Source organism: Daphnia pulicaria, chromosome 10, assembly GCF_021234035.1.
Source record: "Daphnia pulicaria isolate SC F1-1A chromosome 10, SC_F0-13Bv2, whole genome shotgun sequence".
In the NCBI taxonomy this organism is placed as follows: domain Eukaryota; kingdom Metazoa; phylum Arthropoda; class Branchiopoda; order Diplostraca; family Daphniidae; genus Daphnia; species Daphnia pulicaria.
In genome coordinates this window covers 5,425,060-5,445,525 of record NC_060922.1, presented here as the reverse complement: position 1 = coordinate 5,445,525, position 20,466 = coordinate 5,425,060, and the positions used below count along the sequence as shown (strand labels likewise).

The 20,466-nt window shown below is 42.4% G+C and overlaps 4 protein-coding genes and 1 long non-coding RNA gene across 7 annotated transcripts in view; 2 read left to right on the top strand and 3 right to left on the bottom strand.

Annotated features, from left to right (window-relative positions):
- The window catches only part of LOC124314826 (LIM domain only protein 3-like), a 347,499-nt gene that overhangs the window by 42,386 nt on the left and 284,647 nt on the right, over window positions 1-20,466 (top strand). The window lies entirely within an intron of this gene.
- On the bottom strand, window positions 87-3,725 carry LOC124314693 (6-phosphofructo-2-kinase/fructose-2,6-bisphosphatase 1-like). 2 transcript variants are annotated; one of them, XM_046779996.1, is made up of 9 exons: window positions 3,264-3,725; window positions 2,220-2,345; window positions 1,879-2,026; window positions 1,765-1,780; window positions 1,402-1,690; window positions 1,232-1,335; window positions 944-1,162; window positions 634-868; window positions 87-553 (listed from the first exon to the last, which is right to left on the bottom strand). In XM_046779996.1, exons 1-9 carry the CDS (start codon window positions 3,568-3,570, stop codon window positions 390-392), a joined length of 1,608 nt encoding a protein of 535 aa, XP_046635952.1. In that variant the 5' UTR covers window positions 3,571-3,725; the 3' UTR covers window positions 87-389. The 2 variants fall into 2 exon arrangements, with proteins under 2 accessions (XP_046635952.1, XP_046635953.1); XM_046779997.1 differs by lacking the exon at window positions 3,264-3,725 and adding an exon at window positions 2,654-3,052.
- Window positions 4,252-7,467, bottom strand: LOC124314650 (exosome component 10-like). 2 transcript variants are annotated; one of them, XM_046779908.1, is made up of 8 exons: window positions 7,265-7,467; window positions 7,055-7,191; window positions 6,880-6,991; window positions 6,709-6,819; window positions 6,272-6,640; window positions 6,061-6,204; window positions 4,724-6,000; window positions 4,252-4,675 (listed from the first exon to the last, which is right to left on the bottom strand). In XM_046779908.1, the coding sequence occupies exons 1-8, from the start codon at window positions 7,313-7,315 to the stop codon at window positions 4,396-4,398; spliced, it is 2,481 nt and encodes an 826-aa protein (XP_046635864.1). In that variant the 5' UTR covers window positions 7,316-7,467; the 3' UTR covers window positions 4,252-4,395. The 2 variants fall into 2 exon arrangements, with proteins under 2 accessions (XP_046635864.1, XP_046635863.1); XM_046779907.1 differs by having other exon boundaries at window positions 4,252-6,000.
- Window positions 7,647-9,166, top strand: LOC124314801 (transmembrane protein 98-like). The gene is made up of 5 exons (XM_046780171.1): window positions 7,647-7,849; window positions 7,915-8,093; window positions 8,163-8,424; window positions 8,534-8,725; window positions 8,834-9,166. The coding sequence occupies exons 2-5, from the start codon at window positions 7,924-7,926 to the stop codon at window positions 8,930-8,932; spliced, it is 723 nt and encodes a 240-aa protein (XP_046636127.1). The 5' UTR covers window positions 7,647-7,849; window positions 7,915-7,923; the 3' UTR covers window positions 8,933-9,166.
- LOC124314991 lies at window positions 9,543-10,682 on the bottom strand. The gene is made up of 2 exons (XR_006911464.1): window positions 10,055-10,682; window positions 9,543-9,909 (listed from the first exon to the last, which is right to left on the bottom strand). It is a non-coding gene; the product is annotated as an uncharacterized LOC124314991 (long non-coding RNA).

The window sequence follows — 20,466 nt, the reverse complement described above, 5'->3', positions numbered from 1 at the left end:
TTCTCCGGAGTGTACCTTTTAAACTTCTTCCTTTTGTTTTGGGTTGTGTCTTGTGTGACAGCGCAAGCACGACACGTTCACTTTTGTTTGGGTATTCGACTTGTTTTTTTTATTGTGCTAGTAAGTGGCAATGTTTGAAGACACGAGGAATGAAAGGAAGAGAGGGTGAGGATTGTTTTTAGGAAATAGTCGGGGTTCGGAAATAGACTTATTGTGTGTGTGTGTGCGTGTGTGAGTGTGTGTGTTTTTCGGTTATTATGGAATGGCACTTCAAGGCTCCCTTTTCTTTTTTTTTAAAATTTCTCGTCTATACTAATGGAGCACTCATGAAACCCGAAAATTGGTGTAGATGCAACTAGCGTTATACATTTTGTTTAAATTTTTTTGTGCTATTGGTCCTCTTGAGTGGACGTATTAGGACAGGTTGCCGGTTTAGCCCGATGGGTGTTGACGGCCTCAATCGGCATGCGGATTTCTTCCATTTTACAGCCGTAAGCTACCGGCGTCAACTTGATTATGGTGTGAAGAGGCACTTCAATGTACGGCAGTTGATCTACATTTCAAAAAAAAGTGTTGCGTGATTGCGGCACTTTTAAATTATACAAGAAACAAAAAAAAAAAAGAAAGTCGCACCTGCAGTACGATCCAAGAAATAGGCCAAGAGGCAGCGCAGCACAGCCTGGTGTCCGATGACAAGTACATTCTTTTGCCTCTCAAGTTCCATGATGACGGGCTCTAGGCGAGCGACGAGATCCTCATAAGACTCGCCTCGTGGATAACGATAATGGAATTTGTCCAGATCTCGGTTGCAGAACTCGTCTGGATGCTTGCTCTCGATTTCTTCGTACGTCATTTCCTCACAAATGCCCTACACATCAAATGTCAGAGCCCATCAATCAGGGTGATAGATTATTAGTCATCCCGTCGAATTACAATAACTTACAGCGTCGATTTCGTTGAGAGCCTTCCAGCGCTCTTGAGGCGCTTCGATATAGCTGGCCGTTTGAATGGTCCGCTTCATCCATGACGTCCATACTTTGAGATCACGGATGCGTTGTTTTTTGACGAAATCGCCAAGGGTTTTGGCGTAGTTCCATCCTTTTTCAGACAAGTCAGAGTCTCCGCCGATCTTCCCTTGAAGGTTGTGACAGCTCTCGCCATGCTGAAAAGAGAGACAACAAAAAAATGAAGTTTAAGAGGTGGCCAAAAATGGGCATTGGTTTAAACTTACGCGAGTCAGATAAATTGTGCGCGGAAGAATGTGAATGTTCATGAGATAGTAAATAACTCGACTCTGAATGTGACCCTCGTGACGATGCACCAACACTTTGGCCCCTGAAAAACCAATAAAAATAAACCTTGAAATAATATTGAGGGTGTTTTAAAAACTGAAGATCATACCAGTGTTAAAAACTTTCATGAAACTGAAATGAGATTCGAGTATTTCATCCAACGGCTCGTACAGAGCTTCGTAATGTTGAATGCGCAACAGGAAGTCGTTGAGCACTGTTTCATTTTCGACATCCTTGTAGTCGGGACTGTTGACTTTAACCTCTTTTATAGTGGCCTGTACAATTTTGGGGTCATTACAAATCGATTCGACAAAGAGCAACTTGTAGCCCATTTTCTCCACTACGATGGAATGGATCATACGGCGTCGGTCACGTGTCGTGTTGGTCGCGTCAAAAACCTGCACGCAAGCCAAACATCCGATTTAGTAAGTACTTTGAAGGTCGGATGTCAAAAGTGTCAAGTTTGACTTACTGCCACTTCGCCACCACTGCGTCACACCACCAGCCGGCAAGTTGTTACATGTTAAAAACCAGGTAAAGTATCGAACCGTAGTAAATAATTAAAAAAAAAAAAAAATGTATTTACGAAATTTCGATCCATTCGCATGCATCCTCTAACGCATCCATGGCGACCCGTTCACGCAACGCCATCGCTTCCGTGTTGTCAGGACGGAAAAAGTCATGACTCTTGTAGGCTTCAGTGGCTTGACGGCGGTACTCTCCCAAATTGAAAACTGTTGGGAGCAAGCAAGAAAATCCATTAGAGGGGATATTATTGTTCGTTCAAAATCAATATTCTTTGATCCGGAAATTCAATAAAACAAATTGAAAAAAGCCAGTGCACAAGTTAAAAAGGTCAACTCTTTTTAATATTATCGAACGTGAATTGAATGGGAAATTGCGATGTTGATGCCATCTAGCGCTCACCTTTGGTGTTGATGCCAATCCAGTTCAGGTAGCGACTCAACTTCTTACCCATGTAAGTTTTTCCGCGAGCAGGTAAACCGACGAGGGCAATCACATGAGGCGTATTGACATAGTTGACGCGCTCACCTGTCGTCGTCAACAGAAAAACATGACCACGAAAAACATTTCTGTGCACACATCAAACAACATTGTAACCCGAGAAGAACCGTCAAAAAAACCTTAAAAACGTTCCTGACAAAATACAATAGCAAAAATGTGTGTCACTCTTTCTTCCCCTTGGAAACTGAAATCTACTTCTCTAACAATACCCTTGTCCCAAGGTCGAAACGGTCAGGAAAAAACAAAAATTTACAAAAGGCGAATGGCCGCCTGGAATGTTTAAGAATGCATTGGAAATAAATGCGCAGGGCAAAGGCATGGGGGATGTTGTTTACCGATTCTTATGGAGTGACACCTTTGCCGAAAGTCACTTGCTGGTGCCAGGATTTTCTCCGGTTGTGCAGCTGTAGCCATTTCAATAGTAACGAGATATCTAGGCCAAACCCCGGCAAATGGGACTCACAAACACTCAAATGACTACAGCGACTTCTGATTCACACTTTTAACCCGTTTCCTATTTGAGCCTTGTCGTTTTCAGTCAAAGAGTTGGACAGGAATCAAGTTCAAACCGCCCACTAATCTACGAAGCGTAATTTAGTTCACTGTTTTAAGACTGTGCCAGCAATATTGACCGACTTCTTTTCCCCTCAAACTATGAGACAGCTTTAAATCCTACAGGGGGTTCTGGCATCGACTCTCTCGCTCTGACTCTTATCGATGTGTTTTGTATGCTCGTCTGCTAGATCACGTGATTACACTGTGGGAATCACGACAATTTATCGTGCGAGCGAAAGCCGAAACACAAAATCGTTTAAAGAATATTAAGTTGTTTTTAATATTTAAAAAAATCGGACAATTTTTGCGATAGATGCGGCAACCCAGTTTGACAGAAAAAATTTTGAAAATTTAAAAATTATATAAAGGACAAAATAAAAATTTTATTACCATTTCTCCAAATTGTAGTGGATTGAACTCTCCCTTTGTTGGATCGCAAGGTCATCCATTTCCGTTGGAACGCTTCAAGCAGTTCATCGATTATATCACTTTTCGTTGTCACTTGCTCGGCTTTAACTTGATGTAGCGATGTGGCAGTTGCGTCTGTACGACGAAGGTCATTTCCCGGTGGATCAGTGGGAAGAACTGGTGTATTCACACACTCGGGCGGAGATTTGGCCATTTTCTTTAGGGAAACTGCATTCCCATTAGTCTCCCATCGTATTTGTCCATTATCAGACCGCCGACCCACTTCCATGACGACCAGCTGCTCTGCAGGCTTTAAAAACCTAAGTGGAATGTTAAAGATTATTAGAGGATAATTGAGGTGTAGTTTATCGGTGTTCCTTGTTCAGATGGCGACGAACGACTGAAGGTTCAACTTGCCCTTTTTCGCATTACCCGCTTTTGAAAAAGCGATTCAAGTCCAGATGGAGGTGTAAGTGCACTTCTTCATTCACTACAATTGGCGGAGCAATGCGCCAGAAAGCAATTTGGATAGACCAACCACATAAATTTGCGAGTTATCAACCTTGGGATATCAAAATTTGTCGGCATCATCAGAAAAATAAAAGATTCATTGCACGCGAAACCGCAAGCTCTGTGCAAGGGAAACCCCAAAAGAAGTCATTATCGCGTTCATTCCACGAAAGGATTTCGTTGTAGTTGTACGTACGTTGCAATCAGCCGGGAGGAAACCCTGAATGAAACCCTAGAACACGCCATTCATCAAATGGTTAAAGTCCCATTAAAATCGGATGGTTATTCATCCGCTGCTAACATTAGCTTGCCACAAGTGTCCCAATTACTTTGCTGATTTCCGTTATTACTCTGCGTCGTCATATTTCAAATATCCAAAGGACTCGTCCAAAGGGTAATGTTCTCGAGCTTTTTGCAAATTCAGATTCCGCCATTACATCTGACACGACAAATCACTTCCTTCTTTTCAAACGGTGTCTTGTTTACTTCAAAACGATTGAAAATCGAACAATTTTTAAGAGAGGAGAAACAGGTTCACGGATTCATCCACAACAGTACAAGAATACGACGTTCAAAAATTAATTTTTCAAAAGTGTAGATTAACTTATTTCGATGAATACGTAAGACTCTTTTGACCACCCTTTCTGTGAATTCTGTTATTGTTATGTCCGGGACCACCTCTTCGGTTTTTGCCACCACGGCCTCTTCCTCGACCCCGACCGCGTCCATCACCATCTTCACGCAGTGCGCTCCTTTTAAAAGCGTGATAATCAACCTGGGAATAATCAAATGGTTCGAAATTAGCCCCGCTGTCATTTCCTGCTTCTTTACTCGCTGGTCGTTTTAATGATTTTTTCTTCATTCCTGGATTGGGGCTCTTGGATGTTGCTGGATTGGGGCTCTTGGATGTTGCTGGATTAGGGCTCTTGGATGCTGACGGCAATACTGCATCCGCCGACTTTTTCGATGGGGAGCTGGAGTTTGATGGAATTACAGATGTTTCAGGAGTAGCCGTTACTCGTTTAGAACTTCCAACTTTCTTCTTCTTCTTGTTAAGTCCCTGCGCTTTCAACGCCAACTTCTTTTTCTTCGCAGGAACTACTGGTACTGCTTCCGCCTCTTCTTCCATCGCTTCCGCTTCACGCTGGGCATCGGGTGTTGAATGCGCCAATTCTTCCATGAAATGTTGGCGCAACTTTTCGACACGTTGTGCTTCTGCGGCTTCTTCAGCCGACTTTAGAGCTCTGACACGAATATATCTTGTGTATGGAGAAACAAAATTAGTTGATACATTTGTCACGATGCCAGGCTGGGCCGATTCAGCGAAGATTAGAGCTTGTGGGAACTCTTTTACAGTGATGCGGACTCCAAACTCCTCGGATTTTGACGCCATTGATTCGATCGTTTGCGGATTCAGCAGAGTGGGTAGGTCGTCTCGGATGTCCTGAGAATGTGTCAAGTCGTGCATACAATAAAGGGGGTCTTCGGTGTCTTGATCCAATGGAGTCGGCATCATTTTCGGGATGGCTAATGGCTGGCCGTGATGTTGTAGAGTGGCGAGAGGCATCTCTCTTGCTTTTAATATGATTCCATGGAGATGAAGTAAATGCTGACGAACGAGCGAAGGGATGGGCGAGCAACAGGCAAGGATACCTTGCATCTCCTTAGGTAGAACATCGGCGATTTGTAACAACATGTGTTTGGGTAGAACAAAACCAGTGCTCTCGTCTTCTTCTCGAGCTATTCGATCGCGCCAAGCAAACAGTTCTTTTAATGCAAAGAGCTGACGTTCGTTGAAAATCTTCTTGCTGAGCCTATACAATTCCAAGTGACTTTCGGCAGTGATAGGGGGAATTCTGTAACGTTTGAGACAAACCAGTCGGCTGTTTTGCCAAACTGCTGTCAGCAAATTATCTCCTGTTCCCTTCATCTTCAAATCCTTTTTCATCTTTTCGTAAATGTATCCTAGGTAGTGGGTATCTTCTCGAGCATAATTGACCATTTGCTCAGGCAAGGGACGAATTCGCCAATCGGCTAGCTGGTATTGTTTGTCAGCAATAACTTGGCAATAATGACGAAGGAGGAAGGACAAGGACAGCTGTGCAAAGCCCAATAGTTTGGCAGCGTGGTAAGTGTCGAAAAGATTAACGACGTAGATACCGAAATCCCGCTGAAGCCACTGAATATCCATATCAGCTCCATGAAAAATCTAAAAGAAAATCAACAAAATTAAGTTTGTTACTTCTTCAATTAAACGGTTAGCTCATACCTTAACAATCTTTGGGTTGCAGAAAACTTCATTCAAAGGCTGTAGTTGATCCCATAGCTCTAAAGTGTCTATAATGTAGTCAGAACTGCTTGTTGAAATTTGCATTAAGCATGTTAGCCCTTGAAAGGATCGATATGAATGGGCCTGGCAATAAATAATAAAGGCAATTAATAAGGTTCAGCAATTTAAACTGCTATAAAGTGAATAATACCTCAAGATCTACAGCAATCACAGTTTCCTCAAGCAAAACTTTCAATAGACTTTTTAAACCTTCTTCAGTATCTATCATTACCAAAGGGATTTCTTGAACACTTGGGAAATGAGGCACTTCATCAAGTACGGTGAAGAACTTTGGATCCGGTGTAAAACGTTCCAATTCAAATTCGTACGGATGGCTAAACTCTTCATCGCCAAAGTCATTCAATTCTAATAGTATCGCCAGCGGTTTCAACGAATGAGGCTTATCTTTGATTTTAGGGATAAACGGTCCAGGTGAATTCTTGATTTTCTCTTTGAATTTCAACTGTGGTCTCAGAATGTTTTTAGCAGAGAGAAGTTTGTAAGAGGTCGCTGGTGAACTCTGTAAATAAGATGAATGCTTTATAGATTCAGCATCTAAGACATCAATTGATATGACAAACTAGATACCACAGAATGCCGATTCCAACTGCCATTAATATTTGTAGTTTTGGCCATCATCTCAACAACTACAGTTTCTGCTTGTTTTTTTAACCCAGCAGCTTCATCTAGAGAAAGATTCTGAAACAAAAGCAGTTTTTTTTAACAGGTGTAAAATTCCAATAATTCCTAGTAGCATACTATTCGCTCCATCAAGATGTCATTGTTGTCCGACACCAGCTCCATCTGCTCTTCCAAATCCAATTTTCCCACCTTTCCTGTTAGTCCATAGTGTCCGTAAATTTTGGTCATCCTTGACAAATAAAAATTTTAGGATCAAACAAAATTCTTGTACTTAACGGTTGCTGTAACTCACAAGTTAGTAATGCGACCACCAAATTCTTTCATTGCGCTGGCATACACTGGATAACTTTGGTAGTAATCCCAGTCTGAACCACTACTTGGTAATTCATTAGAGTACTTTGTGACTTTCATTGCACTTTGAAATAATTTCTAAATAAACAGAGAGAATCAAGTTATGTGACTGATTCGAAATTTCAAAATGTTTGGCCAGTCAATGCTCTACCTGTTGAACCTCTTGGGCATTTCCATTCTTCTCACTTTCTTTTTCACTCATTTTAAAAATATTTTCTGATCATCAATTGCAACAAATCTTACAGCGATTATCCACAGAAAACATTAAGCACGTGAATCTCCTTGTTTCACTCTCGTCGTTGACCAAATGATCATGCTTTCAGAATCCACTTGTCGTCTGCTAGATTATGCATGTAATACACCGTTAGTTAAACAGTTAATTTATTTATTATTAAACTTAAAAAAGATCTATATTACTAAATTAACTAAATATCTATGAACAAGTTAAAATATTTAGTAAATTTAGAATATTTTTCAACCCACGACTAAATTTTTTTTTTGTCATTTGAAAAGGCTCTGCTATTGCGCTTTAAAATTCTGCCAAGGGCGTTATAAAAGTTCCCCGAAAATAACAAATCAACAAGTGCCTTGACCATCATTCTTTTCCATAAAATAATAAAAATTTTAATCCCGCCGTAAAAATGTTTGCTTTAGTTGTTTATTAACTTGGACTTTCGTTATTGAGTACTTATTAAGGTTCACTGTGCCATCCAAACTTATTGTCGTTTTTGCGAAGGTAACTAATATATGACAGACGCTTGAAACGATCGAAAGATTTTCTTATATTGCTTTCTTTTTCAGCACATAACAATGCACGCTGTTGTCGTTGTGACTGGAGGGATTTTGACTTCCGTATTCATTGCTGCTCTCCTTGCGCTATTGTTTATATGCAGATATAAACTATGTTGCTTTAATCTTGGTTCTAAATTTAAGAAGAAGGAACAAAGCCCACAAGTGCAGCAGAATGGATTCCATGTGAGGTAACTATCTCAAAAACGAACAAAGACTTCTTTCGCAGTTGGGAGTAATTTAGCTTTTGAATTTCCCAGTAGGTCTGATATTCATCTAATCAGTAGCCTAGAGATGGAAGATGAAGACTACATCATGGACAATATTGATCCTGAAGATTTAGTGATTCACCCTGACTTGGACAAAGTTCTAGAATCTCATAGATGGAAATGGGTGGACGATGCCCTTGGAATTGTTCCTCATTGCCTCCAGATTTTAAAAGGCTGTCACTTGATGAGTGAAAGGCTTGTGACTACAGCTATGGCTTCTACAGATCAACAGAGATTTGTTGAATTGGCAATGGTACAACTCTCGTTATCTTTTAAAAAAAATAACTGCATGCATTTCTGTTGTTGGAATTTGCAGTTGTGACACTCCAAAGATTATGTCTTAAATTTCTGTTGTGTTTTAGGTTGCAAAATCTGTCCTTCCATTAGTTGACGATGTCTTGCGTTCCATGTGCCCACCCATTCAACCACGCGATGTCGAAATCCGAGCCTTCGCCCTCTTGAATGCTGTCAACCGCTTGAGCAAACTCACCGAGCGAACATGCAATGTGTCGTGGCCATCAGCTATTTTCGAAGAGATGAATATGCATTACCAGGTAACGTGCATCTTTTAAATGCTACACGACTTGTTTGCTTGGAAACACCAACTGGCTCTGAATATTCTCGATACTATCTGCTTAACTTTTCATTAATTTGTACTGCAGAAACTCAAAGCCATTGCCCGGCGCTCTGAAACTCAATTATGGAACGAACGAAATCTTTACAGGGAAGGTGTGACAATAGTCGAATCATCCATGACTTGAAACACGAATAATAATCTCGAAAATCTTCGTAATCTCCGTCCAAAATATCACAACGTATCTTAACAAAATTAGCCTCACTAACCTAAATGCACAATGTTCGTGACAGTGGACTCATTATAACGTCTGACCAAGTAATGTACCTTTATTAATGGCTCTAACGATTCAACTATCCTTTTTGTATTTTTCTTTTTTAAATGTAACCACTCGTTATCAATCAAAGTTCGTTCCAAACTATTTTTGGCAACTTTTTTTCTTAAAAAAAAAAAATAAATAATGGTTCCGATCCTTTTGTTTGCGTCTGCCACGTGAAAAACAAGTTTTGGACTCGTGTGTGTAGTGAACTGTTTAAATTTTTAAAAAAGAGAGAGAGAACGGGAGGGAAAAAAAAGTTTGGCGGCAGATCACGTTGTGGCTTACACAACATTATCAAAAAGTTTCAGTTCTAGGAAATCGATCGATGACTCTGCTCTCAAATACCAGAAACTGCCAAAAAGTCTGACTCTTCGGGGTGGGCATTGCGGAGCCGCACTTCACCAAATTGGGTAGAACAAAAGAAAGCGTATGGAAAACCAAACCAAACAACAACCAAAAAAGCCACTGGTAAATAATTAAAATTTGAATCCCCCCGTATTTTTATTTCGTTTCAAATAATAAAAAAAAAAAGGCTGGGACATTTCCATATCGACCGACGGACTCGGCCCCCGCTTCCAGCAGGTGCACCAAATCTGTTTGCCTTCATCAGAGAAAAATAGTCGAGAGTCTGTGGCACGTTTTGAGGCGATCTGCAGCTGGGAATATATGGGCTTCCATCATCCCGTGTGTCCGTCATTTGTTTGCAAATGTCTAACAGGTCTAAAACGAATGAGGGGGGAAACAAACTATCGAAACTGGCCACCTGCGCGGTTTCCCTCGAGCGACAGTCCACGTCTGCCGTTTTCACCGCGAAGCGTTTGCATTGAAAGGAACAACATCCGCATCTGGTTTGGGAAGGGGATAGATAGACAACAATTATTAGGTCTCTGTGGAATGTTCGTGAGTGGACCAGAACAACCGTCAGCCTCTTTTCAGAGAAGTGCACGCTCTGTAAAAAAAAAAAAAAAAAAAACGACGTGGTACATTTACCGAGTGCGACATGTGCTGGGGGTTAAAGTCCGATAATAGCGGCTGCTGCATCCGGCCCCGATAAACATAACCCGAGCGGATGTGTCCCTCCACTTCTAAAAAACCCCAACCGGCCGAAAGAGACCAAACAAAATTTTAGTAGTAACTCAATTCTCCCAACTTTTTAATCCGATGATGCGCCGGCCATCGACCGAGTTTGCACGAACTGCGTCTCTCTTTTTCCCCTACGCGCAAAAACAAAACGGCCCTCCCACCGTGACGTAACAGCAAGCGCGTTCACTTTCGATGAGTTGTATAGTTTCCATGCCATGTTACATGTATCCCAATCCATTTAAACTTTGCCAACTTGTCAACGAGTAGTATCTAATTTTTATTTCGATTCTTCAATTGAAATCGATGTAAATGTTTCCTGCCATCGCCGGAAAAAATGGGACTAAATAAATTGCCGGTTACCTTCCATGGAGGATATGGATCCATCAATCTCGTCCGAATTCAATTCTCCACCTTCATCAAACTCAGCGGCCCCCTATCGTCAGTTTCACTTGGCACACACAAAGATACTTATAAAAAAATATATATATGTCCTGGCTATATTAAAACTATTTCATTCAATAAACCCAATTTCCCTTTTTTTGCTACACACTCTCAAGCGTGTACGTGGAAATAGAATTCTTGGTAAAAATATCTAAAGAAAAAGAGAAATAGTCGCTTCCCTATTCTCTTTCGCCCATTTTATACGCACGAGAGTGGAATATAAGGAAATCGATTTGGGGCCTACGTTTATATTCGGCGCTACATCTCTCCTTTTGTTCCGCATCTTCCTCTCCAGCAGCAGAGTACTACTACTGTCTCTATACCATCCACTTTGAGTAGACGATAGGCTACTTTAGACGGAACAATATATATGTACGTTGGCATTCATACTATAAGAAACGCAGTTGCTAGCTAGAGTCCCACGTCCGCCATTGCACACGCGATGGAATAGAATCCAAATGGAATTCTATAACCTTCGTTTTCTCTCCCCTCCGCCCGCTATAGGTTCTTCTTGGAATATAGATGCAGTGGCACGGCAAGTATGTATAAATATATCCGTCTGTACCATCATCCGGCGATGGCCGGGCGAGTTATTTCACGACTCTGCTGCAGACCCGGAACATGGGCTCCTCTTCCTAACCCAAAAGGCCAAAAAAGAAATAACTATAACGGCGCTATACTCTAAGGGCAGCAGCAGCTAGAAGATAGAGTCTGGGGGATTATTTAAGATGGCCCCGTGTTACCCCTTATCCCTGGCCGTCTTCGTGTATTGTGTGTGTGTGTGTATCTACTCCCACGGAATCAAAAGGAAAAGAAAAAAAGCTTAGCCGCTTATCTCCGTCGTACGTAACTCTCTCGGGCTCAGCTCAGCCATCAAAATGTCTTCTCCGCCAGCGGAAGAAAAGCCAGCGACGCATCGAGCCGCCGCCATGGAAATATCCGCTTAGAGAGTACACAGCCAGCCTCCAGTGCAGCCTTACATGTTACGTATACAGAAAAGGGATTGGAGCGGGAGGGATTGATGTGTGTTTGCTGAAGGCGATGGAATCGCCAGACGAAAGAAAAGGAATCGCTTTTCTTTTTTCCTCCTCCGCTTCCCCAACGCCAAATAAAAATAAGAAACAAATAAAATCAAATAAAAATGTCGTTTTTTTTTCGGGTAACACGATCACCCCCCGCCCATTGATAAAACACGTCCGACATGGCAGCAGCAAACACACGTCCGTCCGTCCATCTCTTTTACTTGGCACACAGAAAAAAAAACCGCTGATCAAGCGGCCATTCAATGATGACGACGACACTGCAGCTTTGTGGCAATCTCTCCCTAGATAGATGTTGCACCGTCTTCTATTCGACGAATAAAAAGTGAACGAATCAGAGCTACATAGAGAAGCCAACTTGTGTGTGTACATACACAGCAGTAGCCGGGGCGGCCAGGGGCTGATGCAGCGCATTCAATCAACGGAATCAATGCCAGCCGCCTCCGCCGTTGGATTTTCAATGCGGATGCTAATGAGAAAAAATCGACGGGTTAAATGGAAATGTCAAACGATGGGGTGGGCGAGATTAAAAGGCTCGGCCGTGTATGTATGTATGTGTATAGGACTTTATTACAAGCCCAAAGAAAGGAAAGGAAACACGCACACACGCGTGTATACAATTACATCTCATTTCCCTTTTCTATGGTATAGCCAAAAACCGTTTCTCTTATTCTTTCTCCTGCGCAAAAGAGTTTGCATAGAAAAGCGGCTGCTGCCAATTGTCGACTTGGTAGAAAAAAAAAAGGATCTATAGCAACCAACCACCGGTATGTAGCGCAAAGAAAAGAAAAGAATAAAGCGCCAGCAGTCAAAATGAATTATTCATTTGACATATACGAGAAGAGCGGGGGCACGCGGGAAAGAGCGTGACTCGAATAATCCATCTCCATCTATTTGTGTGTGTCTTTCTTTCTTCTCTTTATGCCGACGCAAACGACTCGGAAATAGAAAGAATAAATAAAAATAGAGTTGCCGTTGGCCTCTTAATGGTTGGCAACCAACTGGTCAAATCAAAAGTCGATGGAAATCATCGAAGGCCTACACAATTTCGGCTGTTGAGACGTAATGTGTGGCGGATGATTGACACAACCAACTCTCTTAAATGTGGGCAACACGTTTAGTCAAAGAAAAAAGCTGATGTTAGAACGCTCCCGGATGTTGGGTCCGTGTTACATTACAAGCGCGCGGCGATTGATAAAACAGCGAAAGAAAACAATGCCGAGGACATGACGAACTGGCGGCGGGGCTCGTCACTGTATACTAGTACTGATTACGACATTGAAATGTACATATAGCGATATCCCTCGCTTGGCACACACACACACACAGCCGATTTCGTTGGACTGCTGGGCATACGAGCTGAATATGCCGGCCGAGTTATCCGTTATGTATACATTTCGTGATCGTAATAACAACGGCCAGTGATTGACGTTTTCAATTTAAAAAGAAAATCAAAATACAAATCCACTTAAAGTCAAAAGAAACGAGGACATATGTATATCTGTGACGTTGTAATTTTGTCTAGAATTTTTTGGCTAGTCTTCGCATAATATCAAATGTTGACCCTGCCGTCCATCTCCGTCCAACAATCTGAGTTTCACCTCGTCCATCGGTCAGTCGATTCGTTTTTTCTTTTCCCCCAAGATAACAAACAACTGGGCACCCAGTGCTACACACACATCAGCCGGATGGCAACATCATCCCAGCCATTCATCCATTGGTTTTAACATTTCGATTCGTGTGTGTGTGCGTGTGTGTGTTCTAGATTTGATGGAAGGCGAGATAATAGGGAAGCCCGCAACGTGAACGTCATTGGAAAATAAACGGGAGGGTTTTGGATGCAAGTGATAATCTTGCATTTGTCTGTCGGTGTCGCATTACCCGTTTGCAATAAGTGGCGATAAGTCGTGCGCTAGCCATCGACTTCTAGCTCAGATTTATTTTTTCAAATTTCCCGATTGACTCGCTCCTCACCCCCCCACTGCCCGCCTCCTTGGAGCAGCTCCTCCATCTCTACTCTACTCGAAAAATAAAACTTCCAAGCTGTGGTCTAAATACTGTGCGATAACCTTCAGTCCCGAACAGACTTAACCTCAGATAGAGACAGAGTTTGTGTGTGTGTGCTGTGTGTGTGTTGTGTGTGATCGAGAAGCGACGAGAGAGACTGTTGTGTTGTCTCTGAACTGTGACGACGACGAGAGACGGGAGCCCAACCAACGACAGAATCGTTCACTTGTTCACAACGTCTCGACTGATGCGCTTGGTGATGATGAGTCCGACTCTCCTCCGGCCGCACCACATTCTTCCGCACGTCCCCATCACTCACGCGACAATCATAAAGAAAAGCCCAGCACGGTACGTACCTTCTTCTTCTTATTTTTTTGTAAACTTTTTTGTTGGGGTTTGTCGATTTCTTTTGAATTTATTCCATGTTTCGTTGGCGGTGATAATTCGATTGCCGTTGATTCGATTTGGCGCTCGTTTATTTATTCCCGATGCATTCTCTCTTCTTCTTTATTTTTATCTTTTTGATTGTTTCTCTTCGATTTTGTTTAGTCACTCTGTGTCTTGTGTGTTTAGAGTGAAAACAAAATAACGAGTCGTGTAATAGGATGTAAAAAAATTTGAATTTTTTAGAGATAGAAAAAGATAAGAGAAAAGAGGGCAGACACACATCGAAAAGGTGCAACTGCACATGCACGTTGGGCCAGTTCTTGGTACTTACACCATATAATAATAATAGGTCCGTTTAATACTGGTTATTATTATTATTATATTGTTGGGTCCGTTTGGCGACGGCCAACAAAAAAGGAACAAACAAAAAGTCTTTTTAATAGTTTTGAGGACGCTCTTAAATGAAACAGACACCCCCCTGTCATATCATAAAAAATGGCTGTCCCCTCTCAAAAATACTGTGCATGTAAAGAGAGACGGACACCTGCCCGTGGTCTGTGAGTGACAGAATGGCCCATCTCACTCATATTTCTACATTGTATAAACCACCACCCTACATCCCGCCCCCCGCTCAACCCCCCCCCCCCCCCCACCTCACCTTATTCTAATATGCACCACACCTCGTCGTCTACACTTGTCCGTCTGTTTTTGTGTGTCGTTTAAATAAGCCGACAACCTGTGCGATCGTCCCGCTCACTTGGATTCGTGCCGTTCGACCAGATAGAGGCCTCCCTTACACTTCGTCATCTCGTAACCGAAATATTTGTGTTCGATTATTCGTTATCGACGCTGTTTTCTTCTTTCCATACGTCAGCCAACTCCAATCGCGCCCAGATAGTCACAAGTTCAAGCCACCAGCGCCCCCCAGAAAGGAAATATAAATCTGGTAAGATAATAATTTTTGGCTGCTGCCCTTTATTTTCCCCCCTAATCCCACCCATCCGACCGACCGACCATCCGAAAAACGACACGTCGACTTTGAACTCTCTCTCGTGTTCTTGTCTACGTGCCTCCAGTCCAAGTTTAAGTCTCTCCAAACAATTTTGTGGGTTGATTTTCGTTTCTTCATTTCGGGGCGGAATAATATGAAAATGGGAAAATCTTTGACTGACCTAGTCTCTCTTGTGTGTTATGACATCTGACAACACAAATTTGAATATACATATATCTTATCGTCAATGTATAGACGAGACATAGCCAGACACACACACACACACACAATTTCTCATAATGTCTATGTGTCCAGGGCCCCCCTTCATCCATCCATCTCAGCTAGTGGAGAGAAATCCAGCACGTTTCATTATGTTACGTCGTTTGTGTACGTGGAGTTGACGGGGGAGAGAGGCAGGAGCAATTTCCTTGGTTTAATCCGTCAAAACTTGATGGGCAATATTACACACACATACATAGACCAACAGCTGTACAGAACTAGAGAGAGAGGGTAAGGGGGGGGGGGGGACGTCGCCCAGGGAGATGACGCGTCAGCGCCCGTTGTCGGGACGGGATTCGTCGAGCGTGTGCGCGCTGTACCAACCGAAGAAAATGGGGAAACGAAAAATGACGTGTAATCATCGTCGTGATGTGCCGTCCCTGCGCTCTCCCATCTACTCAGCACTTTAGACGTTACTACTAGTAGAATAGTCGGTACTACACGGTATAAGGCCCATTCGACATGCAAATGAAGCGCTATAGTTTTTTGGGCTGCCCATTTATCCCCCCCCCCCCCCCGAACCGAAATCATCGACCGGTTTGTAGCCTATTCTGTTCCAGTGAATCGACCGTCGTCTAGCAGAAATCGTCAAGTTGCATTCGACTTTTCTAGAAATTAAATATGTAAGAACCCCAGCCCGTTGGGAAATAACCCAAACGTCACATCAAAGCTTCATTTTCACTCGACAGTTTCAATTTCCCAGGCGAATGAAATCGAATTTTTCCAAAAAAGATTCGATTCCACCTGGACTTTTGCTTTTTTTTTTTTCGATTATTTGTTAGATTATTTTATTTTAGAGTTGAATTCGAGTTGGCCAGTTGGGCGGCGTTGGATTACCGTTGTCGTCGTCGTTTCTAGAGTGGGAAAATCGAGACTCCGGGTTGCGCCATTGCTAATGCATAGTCTACTTTTACACGCCAGGGCGACTCTGATTATTTACACAGTAGCGGTGCGCAGCCCAACACATTTCGTCCGGTTCCATTCGCCAGATGGTCTGGCACCTGTGCTCTCATTTCCTATTGACGTTATTTGGATATATATATGTATTTTCTATGCATCCCCTTGTGTGTTAGAGTGTGCCACTATTATAGCCAGTCGTCGTCCACTGTACTTGTGTGTTTCGTGCGTGAGTCGTCCCCCCCCCCAAAAAAAAAATATTTTATTTCCTTTTTTTATTATTTGCTCCCGCGCCGGGAGTGTCTGTAGCTCCGGCTGCCCGCAGTTGTTGGCGCGCAATATTCGTTCCCCCCCCCCCCTTGTATTTCTTTAGTAGAAACTTTTTTTATTTATTTTTTGGCTCGGCCCTTCATCCTCTACGCAATCGATACCGACGGTCGTCTCGGGCCTTTAGGGGTTCCGTTCGTGACTCTCATCCCCAAAAATGCCCCATAGTGCAATTCCGTGTGCGCCGCGTTTCCCGGCGACCCAGGCTGACATCTCCGGTTGGGGAACCGGAAGGAAGTTGAGCGACCAAAAAACCCAAAAAGTCAAAAAAGGAAAAAGAAACCGGAACAGAAATGCAATAAAACAAAAGAGGTAAGAGATCTCTTAACTTTGACACAGCAGGCAATTCGTTTTTAAAACTAAAGACAATTGGAATTTCATTGATTTGATGAACGTCTTCTCTGTAATCAACTAAAAAGCCAATGAGACGACGATAGTACGCCTTCAATTCAAATTTTTTCAAAGCGCCAACGTAAAACAAAATTTGACGTAATAATAATACTAATCATTATACGACGCCAGCGGCAACAACAAGCCAAGTTTATATCCTCTGCGGGTTTGCCCACACAATTTTTGTGTGTTATTTCTTTTCCGGGGGAGGGGGGGGGGGTGCGTTATACATCCGAAAATAACGAGCTCCAATTCGTCGACTGGCTATAAAACATCATTCCATCTTTTCGTGCACCCGTGGATGACGTAACTTATTTATTTTTTCACGATCAAAAAAATAAAAAGGGGAAAGAGAAGGAAAAAGAATATCCGAAAACTCGTCGACAACATCACAGTAGATAGTAGTAATAGTCCTATAACACAGCAGACGTGAGTGCATTTAAGCACACCCTGATAGCTTGGTCTTATACGTATATTCCTAGTCTACCCTTTTCTTTCTAATCTTATATAACTTTTCTTCTTCTTCTTCTCGTATAACACACACACACACGCGGAGTTGGGTTGCTGATTATAATCAGCAGCTCGGCAAATAAGAGAAGAATGGCAGGCACGTGTGTGTGTGTCTATACAATAATGGCTTTTCAGTTTACCGTCAGATGAGAAAAGGAACCCGGGACTGGGATACGCGGTCTCCTCTATTAGAGGTGGGTAATTTGGGTGGGGCCAGCCGCCAACGATATAGTCTCTCCGCCAGCAGACAGAGGCGGTGGCGTAACGAGAGAGAGAGGAGAGAACGAACGTGAAAAGAGAATAATAATGGCTGTCTACTTCTATACGGGTACGTATTTACTCTCTTCTTCTTGTTCCGTTTCTCTCCATTTGGCCTATAGCTTTTGCTTCCTACATACAAAAGAAACGAAAAGAAAAGGAACAAAAGAATCTTTTCTTCTCCATTTCTCGCGCTTTTTCGCTGTGTTAAAGAAAGAAATAAAGAGTTGGGAGCAAAGTAGCCCTGAACTGGACTCCCGACGGTCCGGTTAGTCTAAAAACGGGGAAAAGGGAAAAAAGTTTGGACCGCACGTCACGCGGGGCGGCAATGTGTCGACATGGTTGGAATGTAAAAGCTTCTGAACTGCGCTTCCATTTTTGTATAAGAATCTTATCCCCACATGTACGGAGGAGGGGTCTAAACTTTTATTTCCAAATGACAACTACATAACTTGCGTTTTCTCGTATTGCATCGCCAGTTTCTCAAGTCTTGAATTCTCCATTTTCTTTGATTAAAACAAAAGCGGACTGGGTATAACGATAATAAACGGGCTGAATACTATTGCTTAACAAAAACCCCCTAAAATTATGGACGATCCTGTCTAAATTGAATTGAGAAAAGCAATCCAATTAAATAGAGTCCATACTAATAATCTAAATGGCTTTGTTTGCATCCGCACAAAAGATAACGAAGGGGGTGGGTGATGGGAGATCCCCCTCCTAACTGGGAAAACATGAAATGTGCCATCCTTTTCATGCGCAGCAGAAATGGCGTGTGCACCACACCTTTTATCAGTTTGATTGTCTTTTGTTTTGATTTGACTTCAACATCACACGTACATCTACTCGAGGCCGGAATCCGCATCCCGGGCATCAGTTAGGAGCTTTTTCTGCCGGAGATCAAAGCCAACCAACCAAGTCGTTACGCTCCTGTCTCGTTAGCTCCTGACATCGTCTTTCTCTTCTTCCCTTTTTTGTTTGACTTTCTCCTGCTGACATGATGATGAGGATGCTCTTGGCACCCGTTCAAATTGCGCGCGCCGAGTCCTATTCGGTTTTTCCATCACCAAAAAACAAGACTTTTACGATTATTATCATCATCATTTCCTTTTTATACATACTTGTATACACAAATAAATATGTGTGTGTGTGGCTGTTTGTTATTGCTCTCGGTTGTTTCATCGGCGATGTCTACACGAGAAGAGAAGCTGACGTTTAGATCCCCCCCTTTGAGCTGCTGCTGCTGCCTGTCAACGAGCGTCTGATGTCTGACAGTCTCTGCTGATTCTCATCTTTGTCTTTTCTCTCAATGGTCTTATTCTTTCTTTTGACTATTCCATTTCCTGTTTATCCTTTTGCTACTGAATTTCCTAGAGAGAGATCCTACAGGGTTTTTTACACATCTCAGCGAAGGATATACAGTTGCATTCACCCATCTCTTTTCCTCCCCCAATTTATCCGACTGTGTCGTGACACTGAATCTTTTTTCGGTATTTTCCCATCATTGTCTTCCTCTCTCTATTTTATTTGTGTGTTTTATTTCTTTGGGTCGATCTGATTTTTTTTCTTTTGCAGTGCACACGCCGAATATCTATCAAAGTCTTGGGTCGATGTTCGGGCCCAGGCTGCCACGCCCATCTCTCTCTCTCCGCTCGACTTGGCCGCGATCGAAAGATAATCACAACAAGAAGCCGAGCCAAAACAACACAACCAGAAATCAACAAAAAAAAAAATGAAAGAAAAGAAGAAATGCGATACTACCCGCGTGCAAGAAGAAAGTCCTGGTGAAAAAGTTTAAAAACCAAAAACCAAAACTGTCTGTTGACTCGAGCTGATCGTATAAGCCTGGAGTTTTTATCGTGCTTGATGGCGCGAAAAGATTTCTCGCAACTATTCTCCGGCGACGACATTTTTGTGTTTCGTCTTTCTCTCTCCTGATTTCTTTTTTTAAAAATTTGATTTCGTAATTTTCTCTACTACTACTGCTGGCGATTTTAAAATCTTGTCGGTAGAGAAGAAGAAGAAGAAGAAGTTGAATGAGAGAGAAAAAGGAGCGAGAGAGACGGAGTGTGTCGGGAAACAAGTCGCCGGAGTTTATGTTGCGGTCACATTTGCAGTTCGGTTTGTTCGTTCGGCTTGAGTTAGTTTGACAGTCAAATATCGACGGTTATATTTAGTTTATAAGTGCATCTTTTGATCGTGATTTGTTTCTTGATGTCTACCATGTCCTGTAATATTATGTGTCTGATGTAATAGGAAAAAACCTGTCCAAATACACATCTAATTACGCAATCAAAGTCGATATAACAAGGTTCTATATGACTGCCTACACACACGCACCGGGATCCAGTCGGCCGAACAATTCCACCCCATTGTGTGTGTGTGTCCTTCTCGCTTGTATAGAAAGCGATAGATGTTATATACAAGGAGGGGGCTTTAGATATATGTATCGCAGATGTCATGGCCGACCGAATCTCGAAAAATAATGACCATTATTGTTGGAGTTTTCCTTTCTTGTAATATACGTTAAAGGACGGAGCCCATATCGTAACATAAGCGAGGAAATAAACCTGCTGCTACTGCGTTATAGAGATCTATCTCGTATTGCTTTCGTATTACACACCATTGGAGATACAAAACGGAGAAATCTAAGAAAAGTGATCGTATATCCTTTCCTTATTTGCGACGGTCGGCCGGGAAACTTGGACGACGACAACGACGTCAATTGGCTTCTTTTATCGGCTCGCTCACGGTATTGTATTTATACAGACAGCAAGCATACACACGCAGCT